At 42.0% G+C, this 23,107-nt stretch overlaps 1 protein-coding gene across 1 annotated transcript in view; it reads left to right on the top strand.

Annotated features, from left to right (window-relative positions):
* Positions 1-23,107, top strand: part of LOC124585254 (Down syndrome cell adhesion molecule-like protein Dscam2) — a 156,198-nt gene that overhangs the window by 71,478 nt on the left and 61,613 nt on the right. The window contains exon 5 of the mRNA XM_047131382.1: positions 22,451-22,609. Within this exon, the coding sequence (XP_046987338.1) occupies positions 22,451-22,609 (159 nt within the window). The remainder of the gene's footprint in view (positions 1-22,450; positions 22,610-23,107) is intronic.

Genomic DNA, 23,107 nt, shown 5'->3' with positions numbered 1-23,107 from the left:
ATAATAAAGTAAGACAAAGCAAAGATGATGTCCTTTACAGGAAATGCTCAATATGTCCACCATCATTCCTCAACAATAGCTGTAGTCGAGGAATAATGTTATGGTGAGGCATTGGCGTCGGATGTTGTCTTTCAGCATCCCTAGAGATGTCGGTCGATCACGATACACTTGCGAGTTCAGGTACCCCAAAGCCAATAATCGCAAGGAATTAGGTCTGGGGACCTGGGAGGCCAAGCATGACGAAATTGGCGGCTGGGCACACGATCATCACCAAACGACGCGCGCAAAAGATCTTTCACGCGTCTAGCAATAAGGGGTGGAGCGCCATCCTACATAAACATCGTAAGTTCCAGTTCCTGGAGGTGTTCCTCAGCCAGGCTGGGGATGATGCGATTCTGTAACATATCGGCGTACCTCTGAACCGTCACGGTAGCAGTTTTGCTGTCCAGCGCCATCTGTCGGACATTTTGTGAACATTGTTTTTTTTTGTTCTAATAAAACCCCATGTCATTCCAAACATGTGTGTCAATTTTTACCCCTCTGTCTACATTATTCCGTGGTTTATTAAGTTTTCAAATTTATACTGACTTTTTGATCACCTGGTGTAAGGCCAGCGCCAAAACTAAGCACTCTCTGCAACACAGAGTAGTATAAAAGACAATAAGGGAACTGAACCAAGGACAGGGATTCTGCTACTGCATTGCTGTGTGTCTTCAAACTACTTACAGGTACTACAGTTTAAAGGAGATCTGCGTTCCTCAGGGCGCAGTCACGTCTGTCACCCAAACATTCTCTCTGTCATCATTATTTGGTATCATCCGACAGAGGAAAACAATGAACTACAAAAATAAGTCTCCCCTAACGTCATCCAGAAGAGAACTCAGCAAAATTTTACCGCGTTTTTCGCAGAAACTTGGAATAAAATGGTTCAAATGGCTCTGAGCACTATGGGACTTAACATCTGAGGTCATCAGTCCCCTAGAACTTCGAACTACTTAAACCTAACTAACCTAAGGACATCACACACATCCATGCCCGAGGCAGGATTCGAACCTGCGAGCGTAGCGGTCGCGCGGTTCCAGACTGAAGCGCCTAGAACCGCTCGGTCACACCAACCGGCTAAACTTGGAATAGAGATCAACACAAAAATCATTTCCGCCCTTTGTATTGCTCATGAAAACCACAGACAGCATATCTCATCACCATACAGTGAGACTTTTAGAGGTGGTGGTCAAGATTTCTGTACGCACTGGTACCTCCAATACCCAGTAGCACCTCTTCCTGCATGGATGCATGCCTGTATTCATTGTGGCATACTATCCACAAGTTCATCAAGGCACTGTTGGTCCAGATTGTCCCACTCGTCAACGGCGATAAGATGTAGATCCCTCAGAGTAGTTGGTGGGTCAGGTTGTAGATAAACAGCCCTTGTCAATCCATCCCAAGCATGTCCGATAGGGTTGATATCTGGAGAACATGCTGGCCACTCTAGTCGAGCGATGTCGTTATCCTGAAGGAAGTCATTCACAAGATGTTCACGATGGGGCGGCGTATTGTCATCCATGAAGACGAATGCCTCACCAATATGCTGACGATATGGTTGCACTGTCGGTCGGAGGATGGCGTTCACATAGCATACAGCCATTAAGGCGCCTTCCATGACCACCAGCGGCGTACGTCGGCCCCACATAATGCCACCCCTAAACAGCAGGGAACCTCTACATAGCTGTACTTGCTGGACAGTGCGTCTAAGGCGTTCAGCCTGACCTGGTTGCCCCCAAACATGTCTCCGACTATTGTCTGATTGAAGGCATATGTGACACTGTGACACTGTGAAGAGAATGTGATGCCAATCTTGAGCGGTCCATTCAGCATATCGTTGGGCCCATCTGTACCGCGCTGCGTGGTGTCGTGGTTGCAAAGATGGACCTCAGCATGAACGTCGGGAGTGGATTTGCGCATAATGTAGCGTATTGCGCACAGTTTGAGTCGTACCACGACGTCCTGTCACTGCACAAAAAGCATTAATCAACATGGTGGCGTTGCTGTCATAGTTCCTCCAAGCCATAATCGGTAGGTAGCGGTCATCCACTGCAGTAGTAGCCCTTGGGCAGTTCCTGTATATCTCCCCCATGTCCAAATAACATCGCTTTGGTTCACTCCAAGACGCCTCGACACTTTTGTTGAGAGCCCTTCCTGGCACAAAGTAACACTGCGGACGTGATCAAACTGTGGTATTGACCATCTAGGCATGGTTGAACTACAGACAACATGAGCCGTGTACCTCCTTCCTGGTTGTTTATATCTTTGTGCAGGTTTAGTGACATCTCTGAACAGTCAAAGGGACTGTGTCTGTGTGATACAATATCCACAGTCAACATCTGTCCTCATCAGTTCTGGAAACCGGGTGATGCAAAACTATTTTTGATGTGTGTATATATATCTAAAACAAATACCATCTGCTCGCTGGCATCAAGCATATGCGCTGACCCCCAGTAAATATACAGGTATTGATCTGCTCAGGCGCCTGTACAGACCAGTGTAAAGTGTCATTGCCTGTACTGTAGGAGAAGGACCATATTCCACAGACTATATTATCAGTCGCAAGAGAGGGTCCATGTGTTGTTTGGTACATTCGTTTTTTCTGCTGTAACACATCCAAGCAGTGTATGACACATCTTTTTACACCACCATATACTTTGTTTTCTCTACCACGACTTCGGGGTCTGTGTCCAGTTCTAAACTGACATTAACACATTTCCATCCATTCGCTCTCACAGAAAACTAGCCATCGCACAGTGTAAATTATTCTGCTGCTGCTCCCACAAAAAACAAATTGGATGATTTTAAATAAAAGACAGTCAAAACATGGAAACTGGAAGAGTTTGGGGCGTTATGGAGAGTTTTCAAATACCTGTGGTAAAGTGATTGACAGCCTCTACATCTAAACTATTCTTCGTAGTGACAGGGTAACTAATGGCGCAGTGTTCCCTCTCAATTTATTCCTCATATTGCAGTCATGTATGTGATCACTGTTTCGGTGCTAGCCATCACTGGAGGGGATTGCCCCCCCCCCCCACCACCACCACCAAAACTCTTTAGCCATCTCAGACAAGTTATATGAGTCACTAATAATGATATAATCAACAGCATACCAGTGAACAGATGGATTGAAATTGGCAACTGATCAGAGGTAGACTGCTACATTCCGCATCTCATGAGGAGCAGAGCGAGCTGAGTCAACAACTGCCCTTCCGCTCCTATTTTACTTAAAATGGTTTAAATGGCTCTGAGCGCTATGGGACTTAACATCTGAGGCCATCAGTCCCCTAGAACTTAGAACTACTTAAACCGAACTAACCTAAGGACATCACACACATCCATGGCGGAGGCAGGATTCGAACTTGTGACCGTAGTGGACGCGCAGTTCCAGACTGAAGCGCCTAGAAACGCTCTGCAACAGCGGCGGGCCCTATTTTACTCACGCCATCCATCGAAAAGCACAAGATTTTTCCAGATGCGTGCATGTCGAGGAGTTAAGCACTCCTTATTGGCGTATAGTACATACGAAAGTGTTGCATGATATAACAGACATTCAAAGAAAGGATGGTTTTTGCGCATGATGGAGCATGAGACGGATGGAGTCTGAAGAAATTTACGTAAATCTACTGTGCTATCAATTCTTTAGTATTGTTCTAGGGTCTGTGGTCAGTACCAAGAAGGTACTGGTAAGATAGAACATAAGCACATGCGCTCCTAAGGCTATACTGTTACATTGTCGCGGTTTCTGACCTATTAGTCGTGTGTAAAGCAACACTATTTATACTCCAATGTAGGAAATATATGTCCAGCGCATGATACAGATTCTCCTTGCAAGTTTCTCTACGATAAACCAGTGTGACAAACAGTAAAATGAGAAAACTATTTCATTAAAGCACAGAGTCTTTTTGATACATACACAATACAGCTTTGCAGAGGTGTATAACACACACTGTTCACATATGATCACTGTTCAGAAATCATTCTATGCTTGCATTACTCCTATAAAATGATCGTTAGTAATGGATAATACCTTTTACAAGGAAACAGGCAAACACACAGCAGCAGTTCTTATCGCCACATAGCTGCGCCACCTAGCACGGCGTTTCGGCACATAGAGGCGGAGCGGAAACTAAGCATGGGGAGACGAGAGTAATGTATGTGCGGCAGCAGAGAGCGGACAAACAAAGTCAACGTTGCCGAACCGCATTGCTGCGGACAAGTCAGGATCATTTGTCTACGGTACATTGTATTATATGTTAAAATATATGAGGGGAATAATAATTCAAAAAATGGTTCAAATGGCTCTGAGCACTATGGGACTTAACGTCTTAGGTCATCAGTCCCCTAGAACTTAGAACTACTTAAACCTAACTAACCTAAGGACATCACACACATCCATGCCCGAGGCAGGATTCGAACCTGCGACCGCAGCAGTCGCGCGGTTCCGGACTGCAGCGCCTAGAACCGCGTGGCCACCGCGGTCGGCGAATAATAATTGTTAATACCAATTTCGATCAGTGGTCATGAGAGAAATATTAATTCACGTCTTGACGACGTTGCGTCCACTGCTCCACAGATTTACTCTGAGTGAGATCGGGAGGCGAGAACAGATGACACAGCTTTGAGAAGACTTGAAGTAGAACTTTTGTCAAAACGACAATTGTCTAACGACAAGGTAATTGTAACTGCTTGCAATAATTACCATTTATTGCGATTTGAACTGCATTAAAAGTAAAAATTTAATACTCAACAAAATTAACTTCAAGCACAAACCGAAATAATTATATTTGCTTGACAACTCCTTCTGCTGAATAGTATTCTTAAAAATGTGTAACGTATATATGTATATATATATATATATATATATGTGTGTGTGTGTGTGTGTGTGTGTGTGTGTGTGTGTGTGTGTGTGTGTGTGTGTATTTGACTACAGTTATGTGTAATAATCACTGCACGTAAAAAAAGAATTAGTGGTAGAAAAGATTAATGTAAAAGACTATCGTAAAACTGGTCAGTAAGTTTCATATTTTTCGTTGTTAACAGACATTATGAGTGTAAACTAACACGTTCGTTATTACAGAGAGAGACCGCATTTCTAATCCACTGAACAAGCAAACAATTAACCATCATGTGCGAATAACTCCAGGGAATTTGACCGATTACATCGAAAACCACTGGTATCTCGACAAGTAACAGTTACTGTCATTTTACGGCCTTATCCAGTTCGTGCCATGAAAGTGACAGAAGTTTACAACATGGTGGGAGAAGCTTAACTTCTCCTTGGGCAATACACTGAATATCATGGTCTGCATAATGAAAAGCATTCAAAGTCCTAATCCAAAAGACTAGGAAGTTCTCATTATTATGCACGCAATTGATATGTTGAAAAAATACATTCTTAAAACCATAAGTCTTTTAAAACTAAGAAATATTATTACTTTGCTCCAAGGTCTACATCCTAGTAACATCGTCACTTCTATATGAGTCTATTTCCGAGAAATCTGATCGTATATTTACGATGATAGGTTCAAGGCTTATATCCATCACCATTTCACTGTCTAATTCTTCTTTCTGAAGCTTTTCAGCATGCCACACAGACTGTGCCCACGCTACAGGTGGGATGTTGTCTGTTATCTCATTGTGTATTGCCTCATGTACAAGCGATTCACCGTATGTCATCTTGAATGTTTTTTTTCTCCTACATAGCCTTAAAACACTTTGCCCAATTTAATTCCGTGGAGCTACAATGACAGTGACACATGGGTAAAGGCAAAACTGTGTGATCCCATTCACGTGCAAGGAAGTCAAGTTTGTTCATTCTGTCACGTGACTTGTATAAATTAACGAACTGCAGGAGATCGGTGTTGTGACTTGGCAAGACAGCCAAGTCACTATGCGAGGATGCCGAAAGGCACGCGTTAAGACTGGCGTGAGGTCTGGAACAGTTAAGGGAATTTATAGTAGCAAATAAAGTACGTTGATGATGTAATACTTAACTTCAATCTACAATTGGAGAACATCGCTCTTGTTGATACATTAATAACAATCTCAATATAAACTGGTAATGGCGCCTTGCTAGGTCGTAGCAAATGACGTAGCTGAAGGCTATGCTAACTATCGTCTCGGCAAATGAGAGCGTATTTGTCAGTGTACCATCGCTAGCAAAGTCGTCTGTACAACTGGAGCAAGTGCTAGGAAGTCTCTCTAGACTTGCCGTGTGGCGGCGCTCGGTCTGCAATCACTGACAGTGGCGACACGCGGGTCCGACGTATACTAACGGGCCGCGGCCGATTTAAAGGCTACCACCTAGCAAGTGTGGTGTCTTGCGGTGACACCACAATCGGCACGAGTCTGGTTTATACGGTGCTTAACATTTTTATTTTTAAGCCGGAGAAAAATATCCGCTTTTCTGGTGTTTATACTTGATGTTTTGTCTATAACAGTTGAATTATAACTGGCAATGACCGATTTCAAAACAAGGTATGACAGGAATTGTGAATCACGTCACGAAACTGACAGCGTTCATTGCCGAATGGTAACCACTGCTTTTTTTTTTTTTTTACGCCTAGATACAAGTTTATTCTCAGAAATAAAACCAAAAGAAGAGACACCATGCAGAATAATTATCCGAGAGCCCACCCCAATGAGAACTTTAAAACCGCCAGTACAATCACTCACTTTCCAGCAGATCTTCTTGGAATGATTCTAATTGACCCATGTTTCATCAAGGCAATACACCGTTCAACTACCTCCTTCTCTAGTATGCTGAACCTATGTCACTTCTGTGAACTAAGAACTCTCTTCTTAACAATTCTGGAAACAACGTCTTTTAAAATTTTTTATCTTGACGAAGTGCTTACCATTGAAGCCTTCATAACTGTAATACGTTGTTGTTATGTTGGGCATCCATCATTCACATGGAGCACTTCAAAACATCGTTGTTAAAACCATCAATTTGTGTTACAGGTTCCTTGCGATTTCGATGCTTTCCAGGCGACACGAAACCACCTGTCTCTATGGTTCCTACAGCTCTGATAATTTCGTTTACAATTCTCTTTACAGTTCTCTCGCCAACACCACATGGTTCTGGAGACTTTTCTTGTGTTTTCCAATGTCAACAGTAGGAGACCTGCTTTTAAATTCACGTTTGAAAAAGTAATAAACGTGGTAAATAATCCACCTCTCCTGCTTGTGAAGCACTTCACATTTATTGCCGTCACCTGACTTTTCTTTTAATCTCACTTAAACATTTCCAATGTACACATTCACAGCTATACTGCTACAAGAGAAAAAAGGAAACAAAAACATTGATAGTTGAATGAATAATTCGGTTGTCGCGAAGTAGAGCAACAGTACAGCACATAGGAGCGAGATTCTCGATCTCTAGCTGTTAAGTCTCTGCTAGCCGCTCGAACAGAGAATGAATAGTATTGGCCGCCAGTGGCTAGTGGAGGGGGATGCAAAGAACGGCTGAAAATTGGGCCGCGTTCTTGCATGACCCGGACTCTGTAAAAAGGACGTCTGTCTATCAGATGTATACATGAGGATTGCAGTACCTCACAGACACCTGTCGCTAACTTAGAATTGCTGTAGCTATGAAACTGAAGACTCTATTGTATGCCCAAGATGCGGCAGAAGAATGGAGTACGTCGCCCAAATATTCGTTTGTGTAGAGGAAAGTGTCGAAACAGGATTGACATGTTTCATCATCATAACATATAAGATGTAAGTCCTCTAATGACTGAGTGGTTGGCTGTTAACGATCGCAAGTAGATAGTGGTCTAAGTCACACGCAGAACACTGAGCTGTATGTGAGTGGAAACCAGATTATGCCCCACAACTGGTGCACTCCAACAGAACAACGGAAAAAATGGTAAATGATCTACAGAAACATCTCTCTCCCTCTCTCTCTAGAATGGATCATCAGTCTACCATTAAATCATACCTCGTTTCAACTCCATCTCAACCGATTGCTCCATCCACTTTCTGTCAACCTTCAACGCAATTGCAAATACGTTTAGAGGCAGATGGTTCCCTTTAGTCCAGAAAAGTATCAAAGACAGCAGTCAACTCGTGTGTTATCTTAAAGGAAATACAGTAGAATATTGCCATAAAGCAACTGTTTGCTAACTGACACCACAAGCTTGTGATTTGCGGAGAGTACGGAGAACCACATTGTAAATACTGTTTGTTAGTGTTTAAAGCACCTAATCTGTCCTGCACAGGTTCAAATATGCGATCCATTCTGTAGCTGCATATTGCAGTCACCCCAGCTCGTAACACAACAGTATTTAGCGAAGGACACACAGCTTCCCGCAGGCAGCTAAAGAGCGTTTATTACGAGCGGGGGTGACTGCTATATACGAGGGTTGCCCAGAAAGTAATGCACTGCATTTTTTTCTCATCCAAAAACAATGCTACGAATGAGAAACGTAACGTATGTAGTATTTGAAGTGAGTACACCACGTTTCCGTCACTTCCAACAAATAGCGTAGCCGAAGGACAGTTTCAAAATGGTGTCAGGAGGTAATGTAAGTTGCAAGCAACATGCCGTCATTGAATTTCTCACTGCAGAGAAAGAAACTGTAGGGAATATTCACAAAAGCTTGTGCAAAGTCTATGGAGCATGTGCTGTCGACAGAAGTATAGTTAATCGCGGGGTACGAAGGGTGAGGTCATCAGAAGGCGGTTCGGTGGAGCTCTACGATTTACAGCGGTCAGGGAGACCATCCACGGCTGTAACACCTGACACACCTGACCTCCGAGCGGTTCTAGGCCCTTAAGTCTGGAACTGCGCGACCACTACGGTCGCAGGTTCGAATCCTGCCTCGGGCATGGATGTGTGTGATGTCCTTAGGTTAGTTAGGTTTAAGTAGTTCTAAGTTCTAGGAGGCTGAAGACCTCAGATGTTAAGTCCCATAGTGCTCAGAGCCATTTGAACCATTTGAACACCTGACCTAGCCCCCTCAGACTTCCACTTGTTTGAGCCATTAAAGGATGCCATTCGTGGAAGACATTTTGAGGACGATGAGGAGGAGATTCGCACAGTGAAGTACTGGCTATGACACCAAGACAAGCGTTGGTACCGACAGGGCACACACCCTTGTTTAGCGCGGGAGGAAGGCCATAGGACGGGATGGAGATTACGTGGAAAAAACGGGTGTGTACATGAAACACCATTCTTTCGTGTGTGTAATTCTCATGATGTTCAACAAAGAATTGTTGCAGAAAAAAATGCGGTTCATTACTTTCTGATGAAACCTCACACAACTGCAGAATGGATCACGTGTTTGACCCTGTGCAGGACAGATTAGGTGTTTTAAACCCTAGCAAGTAGTATTTACAGTGTGGTTCTCTGTACTGTCCGCCAATTACAACCTTGTGCTGTCAGCTAACAAGCAGTTGCTATATGGCAACAGTCTACTGTATTTCTATTGAGGTAATAGCGATACACACTAGTTGATGCTTTTGTGTTCAAAAGAGAACCATCCGCCTCTAAACTTATTTGCATCTGCGTTGAAGGATGACAGAAAGTGGATGGAGTGATGGGTTGAGATGGATTTCTAATGAGATATGATTTAACCATAGACTGATGATGCAGTCTAGAAAGAGATGTTTTTGCAGCTCATTTAACTATTCTTTCCGTTGTTCTGTCGGGTGCATCAGTAGTGTGGCATAACCTGGGTTCCACTCGCATACAACTGTGTGTTCTGTGTGTGACTTGGAGCACTGTCTACTTGCGATCGTTAACAGCAAATCTCTCAGTCATCAGGCGACTTCCATCTCACATGTGACGATGATGAAACATGTCTATCCTGTATCGACACTTTCCTCTAGACGAACGAAGATCCAAGCGACGTACCCCATTCTCCTGGCGCGTCGTGGAGATGAAATCGAATCTCCAGTTTCATAACTACGCTCATTCTAAGCTATCGACAAGTGTTTGTGAGATAGTGCAATGCTCATGTATACATCTGCTAGACAGATGTCCTTTTTACAGAGTTAGTGGTGGCAAGACTGCTGCTGTGTGATTGCCTGTTTCCTTGTAAGAGGTACCATCCGTTACTAACGATCATTTTATAGGAGTGATGCAAGCATAGTACAATTTCTCTGTGTTTTAAGAAAGCTTTTTGTTCACTTTACAGTTTATCACAGTAGTTTATCATAGAGAAACTTGGAAGAAGAATATGTATCGTGCGCTGGAAATATATTTCCTACCTTGGAACATTAACAGCGTTGCATTCCAGATGGCTAATAGGTCCGAAACCGCAACGATCTAACATTGCAGTGTTGTTAAGTCCAGAACCATGTAGCCTTAGGAGTGCATGTGTTCACGTTCTCCGTTACCAATACCTTCGTGGTACTGACCACAGACACTAGAAAAATACTTTAGAATTTATAGCGCAACTCATTTACGTAAAATGCTTCAAACTCCGGCTGTCTGGTGCTCAATCATGCATTAAAACTACCAGTTTCTTCTTCTTAACCTTCTGTTACGTCATCACAACACTTTCATATCTAGTATACACCGATAAGGGATGCTAAACTCCTCGACATGCAAGCAAATGTGTGTGAAATCTTATGGGACTTAACTGCTAAGGTCATCAGTCCCTAAGCTTACACACTACTTAACCTAAATTATCCTAAGGACGAACACACACACCCATGCCCGAGGGAGGACTCGAACCTCCGCCGGGACCAGCCGACAGTCCATGACAGCAGCGCCTCAGATCGCTCGTCATGCAAGCATCTGGAGAAATCTTGTGCTGCCGCCCGCGATTAGCCGAGCGGTCTTAGTACCTGTGAGTAGTTTGGAGACACGCAGCAGTGCAGTAGCAAAGTCCTTGTCCTTCTTTCAGTTTCCTCTGTCTTTTATACTACTTTGTGTTTCAGAGAAAGCTTCGTTTTGGCGCTGGCCTTATACATCATACACCATTGGCGCAGCTATGCCAAAATGTCAAAAAAGACGATTCTGTCGCTTTAATTCAGCTGCACGTGTTTCACCATGGGGTGCAGGAAATGGCAGATATAGCGCTCCCGATTTGTGTTCAGTTACGACTTAAATTAGGATGATCACATGCACTAAGCTGCAGGGAGGGCGGGGCAGAGACTGGGGAACACTTACGACAAGCATAGGGACTGTCTAAAACCAAGTTGGAGTTTGTTGTAGCAGATAGGTTCGAAAAAAGATGACACTTCGAGATGTGAGAGTGCCACGATTATGATTCACTAGTGGCTGTAATCATTGAAAGACATCACCATAGTACCCAACACACGTATTTGGTTTAATGGAAAGACTTGATTCCAAATTGGAGACAGCATTTCTACCAGAAAGCGTAACTCTATAGACCTGAAAAGCCAGTGTACATTTCTTATGACCTCAATCTAGCATTGCTTTATAAAGTGATTTGTCGCATAGCACACCACTACTGTATGTGATCATTCATAACCATCCATCACCTATAAATTAGTGGATATATCGCACAACTTGTTACATGGCATCAGGACAGAATCCATTACAAATACTGAAGAAATATCTAGCGGCGGCGTGAGGGAGTTGCAAATACCGGCTTCATACCATGTTCCTTCGCCGAATCACATTGTAAATTCGGTGATTTTATTACGAGCTTACACTGCCGGCGACGTGCACTCGCACTTTTGGTGTGTTTATACACACTCGGCTATCGTCATATTTTTGTGTGGAAAACCACTTCATTCGGAAGCAATATCATACCTCGATTTATAAAGCTTGTTTAGTTTTTAAGATGGATTTTGTTAGTGATACTTGTGTGCACATGTGGAACCAAGACTGTGACAGTGGCTCTGAGCATTATGGGACTTAACATCTGTGGTCATCAGTCCCCTAGAACTTAGAACTACTTAAACATAACTAACCTAAGGACATCACACACATCCATGCCCGAGGCAGGATTCGAACCTACGACCGTAGCAGTCGCGCGGTTCCGGACACTGTGACAGTAACATAGCCATTGCATCAGGTGTTTTTTTAATAGCTGGTCAGTTATTAGATGATTGTCTTTCTTCCTAAGACACACTGGTACCACTCCCAAGAAAAACAAATGAGACATGTCAATCTATTACGGATTTTGGCACAGTTCTGTTTCGTATCTCCAGTATTCAGTTGTTGGTGAAGTAGGCCTATTATACTCTGTTGTAGTAGAAGATGCGTGACAGATTCGCTGTGAACAGCAAGCAGCCTTCTGAAGTATGTGTGTGTTCCCACATGTGCAAAGAAATTGACTATGTCCTGTCGCAAGGAAGATATGGATTGACGTGGATAACTGAAATAGCCATAAGGGGAATGAAAACCGTGTTTACTTGGAAAATTATGTCCTGTCATAAGAATGGTACATATATTTCTACTTCTATCAAGTATCAAGGACATTTTGCTTTGATATTCAGCTATATTTTTGATTACTCTGGCTTTCATTTCTGCAACAATATGACTTAATACGTTGACACATGCAAACCTGGAATGAAGAATACGGCTCATATCCACTCCTTTTAACTTCTGACTCAAAATCCTATAGTGGTTGATTTATTTATTTTTTTCAACTTTGCAGGCATTGCTAAGAACAATAGCTGTTACTGACTTGTGATTCTACAGTGCTTTAACGCAGATTCCAAAGATTTTTCACCTTGAAGAAAACACTACAGGCCGATATAAAATCTTTTTGCTCTTTTCCCGCTTTATCTTCATCATTCACTGGAAAGGTTGTTCCAGAATGAGTTTTGTAAAGTTCATTCTTGGTATTTTTATGTTTCTGTTTACATAATTAGAATCTTCGAACGTGTTATGTGAAACGAGGTGTATGGGCGATGTAGAATCATTTCGATAGGTTGAAAGAGAAAACATCAACAAAGAGTCAGGAGTGAGAAGACAGAGAGTGGAGGTCATTGTCGTGACGGAGTGTTGGTGAGTGGTGAGAAACGTGGTGTCTGTGGTTGGTGAAATACGTCAGTGTTTGGAAAATGCTAGATTTATGATCTCAGTGTTTACCGGGGTAAGACCTAGTAACTTTACGTGTCGCGTTGCTCATTTGCCGGAACCGTGGTCTGACTCATTAAATGTAAAACACTTTGATATGTAGATCGGAAAGATATGTGCACGCCGTAAAGATACTGTTTTCGATTGTAGGCAACATAAAATCTTTTGTGCATACCACGGGCTGTAAAATGAAACATAATATGGTTACACATTTTCGTGTCGTGTATTGATATGAAGAACTCTGAATTTATGATGTGCTGATTACCGCGTAATTGAGGTGATTGTGTTGACAATTGCTTGCGGTACTTATTGTTATTCTTAAACAACTGACAAATGATTTACAGTACAACTGATTTACTTTCACAGTGCGGAGTGATATAATGTGAAAAGTGCTGCGACGCGATCCTAAACCATAAATATGAGAACTGTGGCTAATATGTGCAACAAACATTATGACGTCAGGTTACGCCACGCGATAATGGCAAGAAGGGTATCTTATTTTCGTCGTTGCATTCACTCACGATCAAGGAGTTCAGCAAGACAATGTCAGTTCTCGGATTACCCCCTCGAGAGTTATGGTCTAGTCTCTTCACAATTACTTTAGTATTTTCAGCTGCGACGGAAGTGGTAGGGAGAAGGCTGCGCCGGAGGCACGGCTCGGATTCAGCCAATCCCGTGACGGCTGTAGCGGCAGCCCAGCGTGCACCCGGAGTTGCCAAATCTCAGTCCACAACACTTCCGCTTGTGCTGTGATTTAGTTGCAGTGAGTGAGTCTGTGCGATCGCTGTGCACTGTGTTTGTTTCGTTGCAATTTCGGAGTTACCGTGTTGTTTCTGTGACAGTTATTTGTTGTGTCTTATTTAACATGTCAGAAGAAAGTACATCGGAAGTTAGAAGTGGAAAAGTTCGACGTCGTTCTCGTGGACAGGGGATTGCTTTACGAGGACAGTGTAGAGAAATGGTTTGTTCGTTAAGAGCTTACTTCGAGAATGAAAAACCTAATGGTGGCCCACTACTCTCCGTTAGCAAGGTGCCGGTGGTAGATAGAACGGCAGCAGCCCTGAATATCAACAGAAACACTGTCGTAAAAATTGGGAAGGAACTGTTTGAGACAGAAAAGGAAGTTGGAGAACCATCCAAACAGGGCACTCCCGGGAAGAAACGTCCTATGGATAGGCGTGTCACCGATTTAGATTTATTTGCAGGGGATGCAATTTGTTGACATGTTTACGATTATTATCACAGAAAGGAACATCCCACACTCTCAAAGTTATTGGCGACACTTAAAGAATCAGGAATTTTTCAGGTCAGTCGAACATCATATTCACAGTTTTGCACAACGTAGGATTTCACCACGGACAATTTTGCGACTGTAAGCTATTGATGGAATGGGAGGATATTGCTGCATGGCGATGCCTATTTTTAAGACAAATATTTAGCGTAAATGTTAATGAAGTGGTTTGGCTCGATGAAACATGGGTTAGTTCTGCTCACTTAGTTAATCAGGCGTGGACAGACAACACGATTAAAGGAACAATGCAGATGCCATCTGGTAAGGGGGGCAGATTGATTCTACTGCTTGCAGGCACCTCTCAAGGTTTCGTACCAAACTGTCTCCTTCTCTTTAAACCGAAGAAGACAGGACATTATGAATATATGAACCAAATTACACTCACAAAGTGGTTCATAGAAGCTCTAATACCCAACCTAGATAAAGCGTCAACAATTGTTTTAGACAATGCTCCACAACATTCAGTTGTTGATAAAAGCACCTACCATGGTAAAGTGAAAGAAGGAATTGATTAATTTGCTTGAACGTCGTAACGTAAATGTATCTGATGACCTTAAGAAGGTCGATCTTATGGGAAAAATAAATTTCCATAAACCGTAATTTGCAAAATATAAAACCAACGAATTCGCAAAAAATATGGGCATACAATCGTCAGGCTGACACTGTACCACTGCCACTTCAACCCTATAGAGTTGATATGGGTCCAAATTAAAGGTTATGTTGCCAGGAACAACCAAAAATTTACGCTCTCCGCAGTAGAAGCACGCACTAAAGAAGCTATTACTCACATTACCTCTGAAGACTGGAAGAAAGCCGTCAAATACACACACAACACTATGGAAAGAGCATGGCAGGATGAAGGTGCTTTGGAGCCTTAAGTAGAAGAGATGATTATCTCTTTAAATGACAATAGTGACAGCGAAACTTCAAGTGTCTGTAATAGCGACGAGAGTGATGTCAGTGGAGTCCTACCATTATCCACATAGAGATGCAGCACAAACGGACTCAGCGACACGTCTGGAGTGCGCAGTTTGCACTTGTAAGTACTTGCATAACAAAATTAATTCACACTAAGTTTTGAAATTTTAATATGGCGGCATTATCAAATATTAATTTCAAAGAAAGTACATTTCTAGAATTTAATCTGTGCATACATATTACAGTATACAAAATAATGTCTGCAGTACATTGGCCGTTTTTCTGTTTTTTTTTTCTTTACTCAGAATAGATGTTGCTCAATTTAAGATACCAAACAAGCATTACTTTATTTTTTGTTGTGTTGGAAATAAGGACGAATATCAGAAATATAGCAGGTCTTTACAAATATAGAGATCTGCTGTTGCCTATCGCTACTCTACGCGAGCAGACGATTGCACATCATATTATTGAAGATCCTGTATCTCGCGTTAGAGATCTTCGACGCAGCTAGGGTTTGAAACAGATGAAAATTTGGTGTTTTCTTGACAGTTCATTGGCATAATGTGTACATATAACTTCAATAACAAAAACTTTCTCGCATGTCGAAAATTTTATAACGTTATCGGAAAGTTGTTTCTTGAAAACTGTAGTTTTATTGTCTACATAACCATTTTAAAAAAATAAAAATGAAACCATCACTAGTGAAACTATTTCACAACGAATTACAGTCGGCTTCACATTTAAAGACCTAATAGTTAGCGTGTGTGAGCGAGTTGAATGAAACATGAGATTAATCGCGAGTTCCGTGTGGGACTTGGAAACTCTGTTCCGTGCTCACCTGTGCCACTTCCGAACTGTCGATCCTAAAGCAATTCTGAATGCACTTATAGCGCGGCGGACGTCGACAATTCGTCAGCAGCATCAGCTAAGTGGAAACTTATTTTGACTTATTAAGAGAAACCGAGAACTCTATTGTTCTAATCAGTGATGTAAAAGTTCAGTGCGCAGAAACAAGAGTAACTTCTCATGGTGATTAACTTAACGTAATTGCAAATTGTCATATTGCAATGCTATTTTGTTTTCTTTTCAGTAATAACATTCAGAATAACTTTGAAAATCTGGTTTCGTCCATTAACCTACTTTTTCCACAACCATAATAATTTTGCAAACTCATTAAAGTACGACTTGTTCCGTATTATTGCAAACAATTGCCATAAATACAGGTAGAATTGGTTAATCAGTTTTATTCCCGTTTATTTGCTTTTAGTTGCTACTGCTTCTTTGTTTATATGTTTAAGTGCTTAATTTCATGTTTTACTGTTTCACATTTCATCTCATGTGAATTATTGTGCTGTACTAATGGATTGTGCGCCCTGTTAGGGTATTGTTAGGTGTAATTCGATCGTCATACGAATAAATCTGATATAAACAAGCACAAATGATGATTGGTCAGAAGCCGTAGCACACATACACGGGTGATGTTACGCATTTGGAAGTAAGTCCTACTTATGTATTAGATATTTTATTACTAAGTTACATTAAATGAAACTTTAACCCTCGAGCAGGCGCGTCGATTTCCGTAACACGAGGGGGCGCGCGGCGCACTTTCTACACACGTAGTCAAAAGCTGTCATTATGCTACCACGGGAAACGTGTATTTGCTAAATCACAATTTAATTTCATGATGGATGATGAAGAGGGTTGTGTGGGCGCACAGCGGCAAGGTCTTCAGCGCCCGCTCAGTAACAGATTGAGACGGGTGTGAAGAAAATACTCAGAACAGGAAGATAAAACAGAATGTAAAACACAGGTAACAAGGTTGGAAAAATATGTGCCTACCCACACCGAAACGTGGGACGAAGCATGCCGTCAGCAGTAAAACATGGGCAACACAAGGAGATAGTGGCAGAGGGAGCTAAAACAATGTAGCAGATGGAAGTGGCTGGCAGACCGCAAGGAAAAAAGGGAGGAGCCAGCCACTTTGCAATACACAAAAACCTCCAGCCTAAAAGTTTAGGCCAGAGTCCAGACACATCACAAAACTTTAAAAGCCTAGACACACACGCCTCATCATTAGCTGAAACACAGGGCAGATCCCCAGCAATTTGTGCTTCTGCCCTTGCATCACGGTATAAAATGCAGTCTGTTAAAATGTGCCAGACAGATATATGCGCACCACAAGCATCACAAAACGGGGGATCCTCCCGCTGTAATAGAAAGCTATGTGTGAGAGGTCAGTGCGCAATCTGAAGACGCGTGAAGGTCACCTCCTCCCGCCTGAGCAACCGGCAGGAGGAACGCCATGGCCTAGTTGTTGACTTCACCAACCGCAATTTATTGGCCGTCACTGCCTGCCATTCTTCCTCCCATAACTCCACGCACTTCTTGTGGAGTGCAGAAATGACACACTGCAAGGTAATAAGACACTGGACCGCATGCTGCTCTCTGCAGGCCTCCTTGGCAGCCCGATCGGCCTGTACATTGCCCCATATACCTACATGACCAGGCACCCCGCAGAAGGACACCTCCTAACCCCGCCGTTGGAGCAGGTAGAGTTGGTCATATTATCAGCTGGCGCATCTGCTCAGTTGGGTACAGATTCTGCTACTGAGCCAGTGGGTGTGTTGGACCTTCCATCGAGCTACGGGCCCCCTTGAAGATGTCTCCCGCAGTCGGAGACGAAACGTTGGGAATCGACACAGAATTCATCAACCGACCACGGCATAACAGCCCGGATAATTTTAATGGACATGATATTTCCGGCCGTGAAAGTCTACATTTTAGTAATGATTGTAAGGCACTAAGAGAATCGGAGCCGAGGAGAAATCGATTGCCCCAAACACAGTTCATTTGCTCCAGTGCCTTCAGGATCGCATGGAGCTCCGCCATGAAAACGGTATATTCATCAGGGAGGCGAATCCGATATTACATTGTCAATTTACTATTTGATTAAACAAATAAGAAATTTTCATATCATTCTATTGCCATAGCTGACATATCAATCTATTTTAACACTTTTTAAGCACGTGCTGAACAAAAACACACTTTCATTGCAATACAAAAGGATAAAACCTTTATATATTGAAGAAGTATCAGTTATCACAAGATTCCTCCCATCGACATAGTTAATTGTCTTCCGCATTTTCGGATATGCTTTACATTTCTTATGTGTATGCACCGACTTTACATGTCCTTTGCAAACAAAGCTATGAGTTACACCTTATGGTAGTAGATGTGTTTCTCGCTCGTCCACAAGTCACACACCGACCTCATTTTCTTGGTGGTAGGCTCCTCAGTTTTGTTAACATGTTGAGCTTTGTATTTCACGAGGGAAATTGCAATGGCGGCAGGAAGTGAAGAAATATTAGCTCTTTCCACTAGCTGAGGCTTCATACGAGACAGGCTAAATATTTCGAGAAAATTTTTCTGTCCTTTTATGGATCTGCCTCCTTTGAATGAAAAATTATTTGAGAATTGATTTCTGCTATACCCAGTAGAGCATAGAATACAAGCGATGGCAATTTTCTTGTCACCTGTGCGACGGAATACGCACCTCCCAGTTGATCGACTGTGTCGACTCCTCCTTTTGTTATATTGTGATCCAAAACTATCTCTGATTTTGTAACTTCGTCAATGGTTCCAAAATCGAGCGTAGTTGAAAGTAATATATAACTGCCTTGTTTTGCTTCGACACATACGAAACTAGTGTTATATCATTCTGAAAACCAAATAAAGAGGAGTGGATAGCCCTACATTTTGCAGGTAAAAATTCTTGTGGGATCTCGCTTCTGTTTTTTCTCAACGTGCCGACGCATGTTAGTCGCATTTTCAAAGTGGAGTTGGCTAAGGAATAGCTAGTGTACCAATTATCCATTGTAACGTTTCTTCCGAAGTCTTCAGTGTAACTAGCATTCCTACAATATCACAGGGAGAATTAGAAACATCGTATGGTCCTTCGGGTTGTTTTCAACAATATACTTCCAATATTACTAGTGTAGAATGTTTTAGCATGTGCTGAAACAAAAATCTATATCCCCGTACTTCGTCAGTTTGTTCGGGATATACTGAACAAAAGAACAGCGTCCCTTTCCCTGGAATATTGTACACATTCTTTCCTAGATTGAATGTATATATTATTTAATTTACAATTTCATCAATCGTTTCCAGGCTAAGTATTGTCCATAAAGCCTCTGTTTCACTTGTGACCCATCTGGCAACACATGTAGGCCCAAGGAATATTTTCACGATAGTCTTTCTTTTTGTTTTCGAAGTCATATTAGAACGTATTTTATTCAATTTACACATTTTGTCCCTCCCAATAAAAATACCGTCAGTGGAGAGTGGCTCTTAACAGTCATCATCTGAATTGTGGACTTGATCAGAATTTGAACTGTGGTCACTTTGTGAGATAAATTCCTCTTTTCCTTCTTCAGAGTCATCGTTTTCGTTGTCTGGTGCAGGATTGAAGTCTGAAGTTGATTGAAGTGGAGTAACCAAACAGGCTCGTCGTCTGTCAGCTTTGATCTCTCCCTGCGCAGTGATATAACCGCTTGTTAAGTGTCATCTTTTTATTCGATTAAAAAGGAAATAAGTAAAAGTGAAGGAAAAATTACATACATGACCGGGCGCGTGGCGTACTTTGTACACTAAGATGACACACAGCAGTTTATTTTAAACTGCTGTAGCTCACGTGAACCTATGCCAACACAACCTCTCACTGTGCTAGCTGAAACAATATTGCAAGAGTAGGTACGGGCTTGCTATAGTAAAACAACACTGGAACTGTACGCGACAATGTTATTTGTGGTTGGCGCACTTTATTTATTAAAAAAAAGTTCAAGTGTGTGTTAAATCTTATGGGACTTAACTGCTAAGGTCAGCAGTCCCTGAGCTTACACACTACTTAACCTAAATTATCCTAAGGACAAACACACACATCCATGCCCGAGGGAGGAGTCGAACCTCCGCCGGGAATAGCCGCGCACTTTATACAGAGGTGCGCCCGCTCGAGGGTTAAGATGTACAAATACATTAACACCCATCAACGTTTTTCTGAATCATGATTTAGTTACGTAGTTTTTATTTCAAAAATCGTTTACAGTCACACCCATCTGCTGCGTTGTGCTCTGATTGTCGCGCTGTTAATGCGCAGTATGAAAATGGCTGAGGCTGCTTTCTGTTCCGTAGCTAAACACGGGGTGTCCACTGGGGGCCGAACCGCACAATAACCCTGGGTTCAGTGCGGGGCGGCGGTGGGGTGAATGGACTGCTGTAGCCTGTTGTGGAGTTGTGAACCACTGAGGGCTACAGTGGGGACGAAGCCTGTCCATAGTTTCTAGATCCCCGGTTCCATGCAATACAATACCTTCAGTGGCTTCAATATTTAACTACCGTATATGGTGAAATCCTTCAATACTTCTTACGATACACACAGCTTATGCAGAGAAATTACCCTGTGGTTAAGTCACGAATTTTCATCATTCTTGTTTTAAATTACAGTAGTACGTTAGCTAAAAACGATAAAGTGTTGTGGTTTTCGTCTTAAGGAGCGTGTTGTGGGAGATTTGCAGTGTGTGATTTCATTAAATGACACTCGAAGCCGTTGCTCCTCTGCTCGTCTCTTTTTACGTGTGAACTGCAGCTGGCCACGTCACTGCAGGCTAGCTGTACCAGCTGACCGGCCAGTGCTGTGCAAGTTACATGCGCCGGTATCGCTGTTGTCCCATATTATCGCTAAGTCGATGTGCGCGTAACACACAACACAAAAGTATCCTTATTATCGTACTTGACAGTACTCAAGACAGCTTGGCTGCAGTCGCACGTGAAACGAAAAAATACATAGTGTAATGTTTGCATCAGGTTTATACTTATGATGAACGGATTTTAGAAACACGTCACGAGATGTTCAGTTTGTTTAGGAGACTATTTTATCAGTGGTAACTGTTTGATTTGTATTGTTATAGTTCTTGAGTAATTACTAGTATGTGTGAACGTAGTGTTCAGCTAAATTTGAGAAAAATAAAGTTTTCCTGGTTCCACTTAACTCAAAATTTCTGAGCGCGGTAAATTTAAGGGAGACGGATCGGAGTACTCAGTGCGAGTAATGATCATGGTCGGTTGTATCTCAGTCAAAGGTTCGACAGGTGCAGTTTCGGACGATACAGTTATATTTTGTGATAACCTCTGACCTGCACAGCTTCCTCCAGACAATATATCCAACGCTCCATGGGCTGGACTTCCTTTCTCATTAGAGGTATTTCTTTCGAAGAGATGTCATCTGGTCTGCTTTGCGTTCTCCAAAGCGTTGACAGTGAAACTGTTGCGACATATTCATTCTCTATTTACTTCTTTGTGGCCTCACTGTCCCAACATTCTTACAACTTTTGCACCCCATGTTTTTACGATCAACCACTAATTCTTCTTACATAAATCTTTTTTCTGTTTCATTGTCTAAGTCAGGAAGATCACAATAGACAATGTTTAAAGAAGTAGGTTTACACGCAAGTGGCACATTTGCAGCACAAGCGAGTTCATTTACACTTTTTTCTTTCATCACCTCTGCCATTTTCTGCATCACACTTAACCAACTTAATCTTTTGCTGTGCTGGAGATGAAATTACCGCATAGGTCTAATCTTATTATTCACTTCGACTCTGAAACTCTTAATAGAATTCCACACTTCGCCTTAACCTCTTTAACACCAAATACGGAAGTGCACAAACGACATTACATCTTTGCATACCAAAAAAAAGGAGCGCCTTCTCGAAATTTATTTTAAAATCTGCCTGTATAAGACTATAATTTATTTCCATGTCTCTTAACAATCACGCATGGAACGATTTCAATAATATTGTACAGGTCGGTACTCTAGTCATGTACTGAAAAGGCTGTGAGCCTGGCTGCCATAACACCTAAAAAGAATACCAATGTACTATTTTCAAAGGTCCGAGATGTAGATGAAGTCCAATATCATTACCTGCTTTGGCTGATAATTCCACTGATGTTTGATTTTTAGGCCTAAGTGAAATGTATCTCAGCTTTATATTCAGTATATATATATATATATATATATATATATATATATAGAACCATCCCCATGTCTTCCAGTTTACTCCAAAATTGAGGAAAAATAGGGTTTTGATATAAATAGAAAAATGTTGCATGTCATAGTTCAATTTATTTCATTGCAGGGAAGCCGCTTCCAGAACAACATCGGCAGCAGGTCTTCCCGAACGGCACCCTGATTGTGAAAGACATTCAAAAAGTCATAGACGAAGGTGGTTACGTATGTATAGCGACAGATCCTGACGGAAGCACTGCCAGGAGCAAACTTAATGTCCAAGTTACTGGTAAGAAACAAAGAGCTGCTGTTTGCTTTCCTTTCCTGGTAGGCAGTGATAGAATCAATTTTATGTTTATCTTATCTATTGTAAAATTGAACCTCTTTTGGCCTGAACTGCAGCTACATACCTATTGGACTAAAGGTATGCTATCCAAATCTGCAGACTTGGGACTGTACGACATTGCACCAATACTAAGTTGCAGTACATTGCCTGGTGATCGCTGCTTCTTCGTTCACAATAAATGCAATGGTCTTTTGTATTTCTTAGGATGGTTTTAAAGAATGGAAAAAGAAATACATTGAGTTTATCTAGTACTTGTGAACTGGATTCGCATGTGGCAGAAGATATGTTCAAAAGTTGCTTCACCTTTCCTGATTTACATTTCTCATAGTTTCCTTGAAAGACTGTAGTGCCTGAAAGGAGGTTGCTGTGGATGATGGCATGAGCTTGTGAAAAATATTTGAGTGTTCTGCTTATGAACAAGTCTTGTAGTTACGAGTCCAT

The sequence above is a fragment of the Schistocerca americana genome, unplaced genomic scaffold (assembly GCF_021461395.2).
Source record: "Schistocerca americana isolate TAMUIC-IGC-003095 unplaced genomic scaffold, iqSchAmer2.1 HiC_scaffold_49, whole genome shotgun sequence".
Lineage (NCBI taxonomy): Eukaryota > Metazoa > Arthropoda > Insecta > Orthoptera > Acrididae > Schistocerca > Schistocerca americana.
The sequence above is the reverse complement of the archived record's forward strand: the minus strand, read 5'-3'. Positions and strand labels throughout refer to the sequence as shown.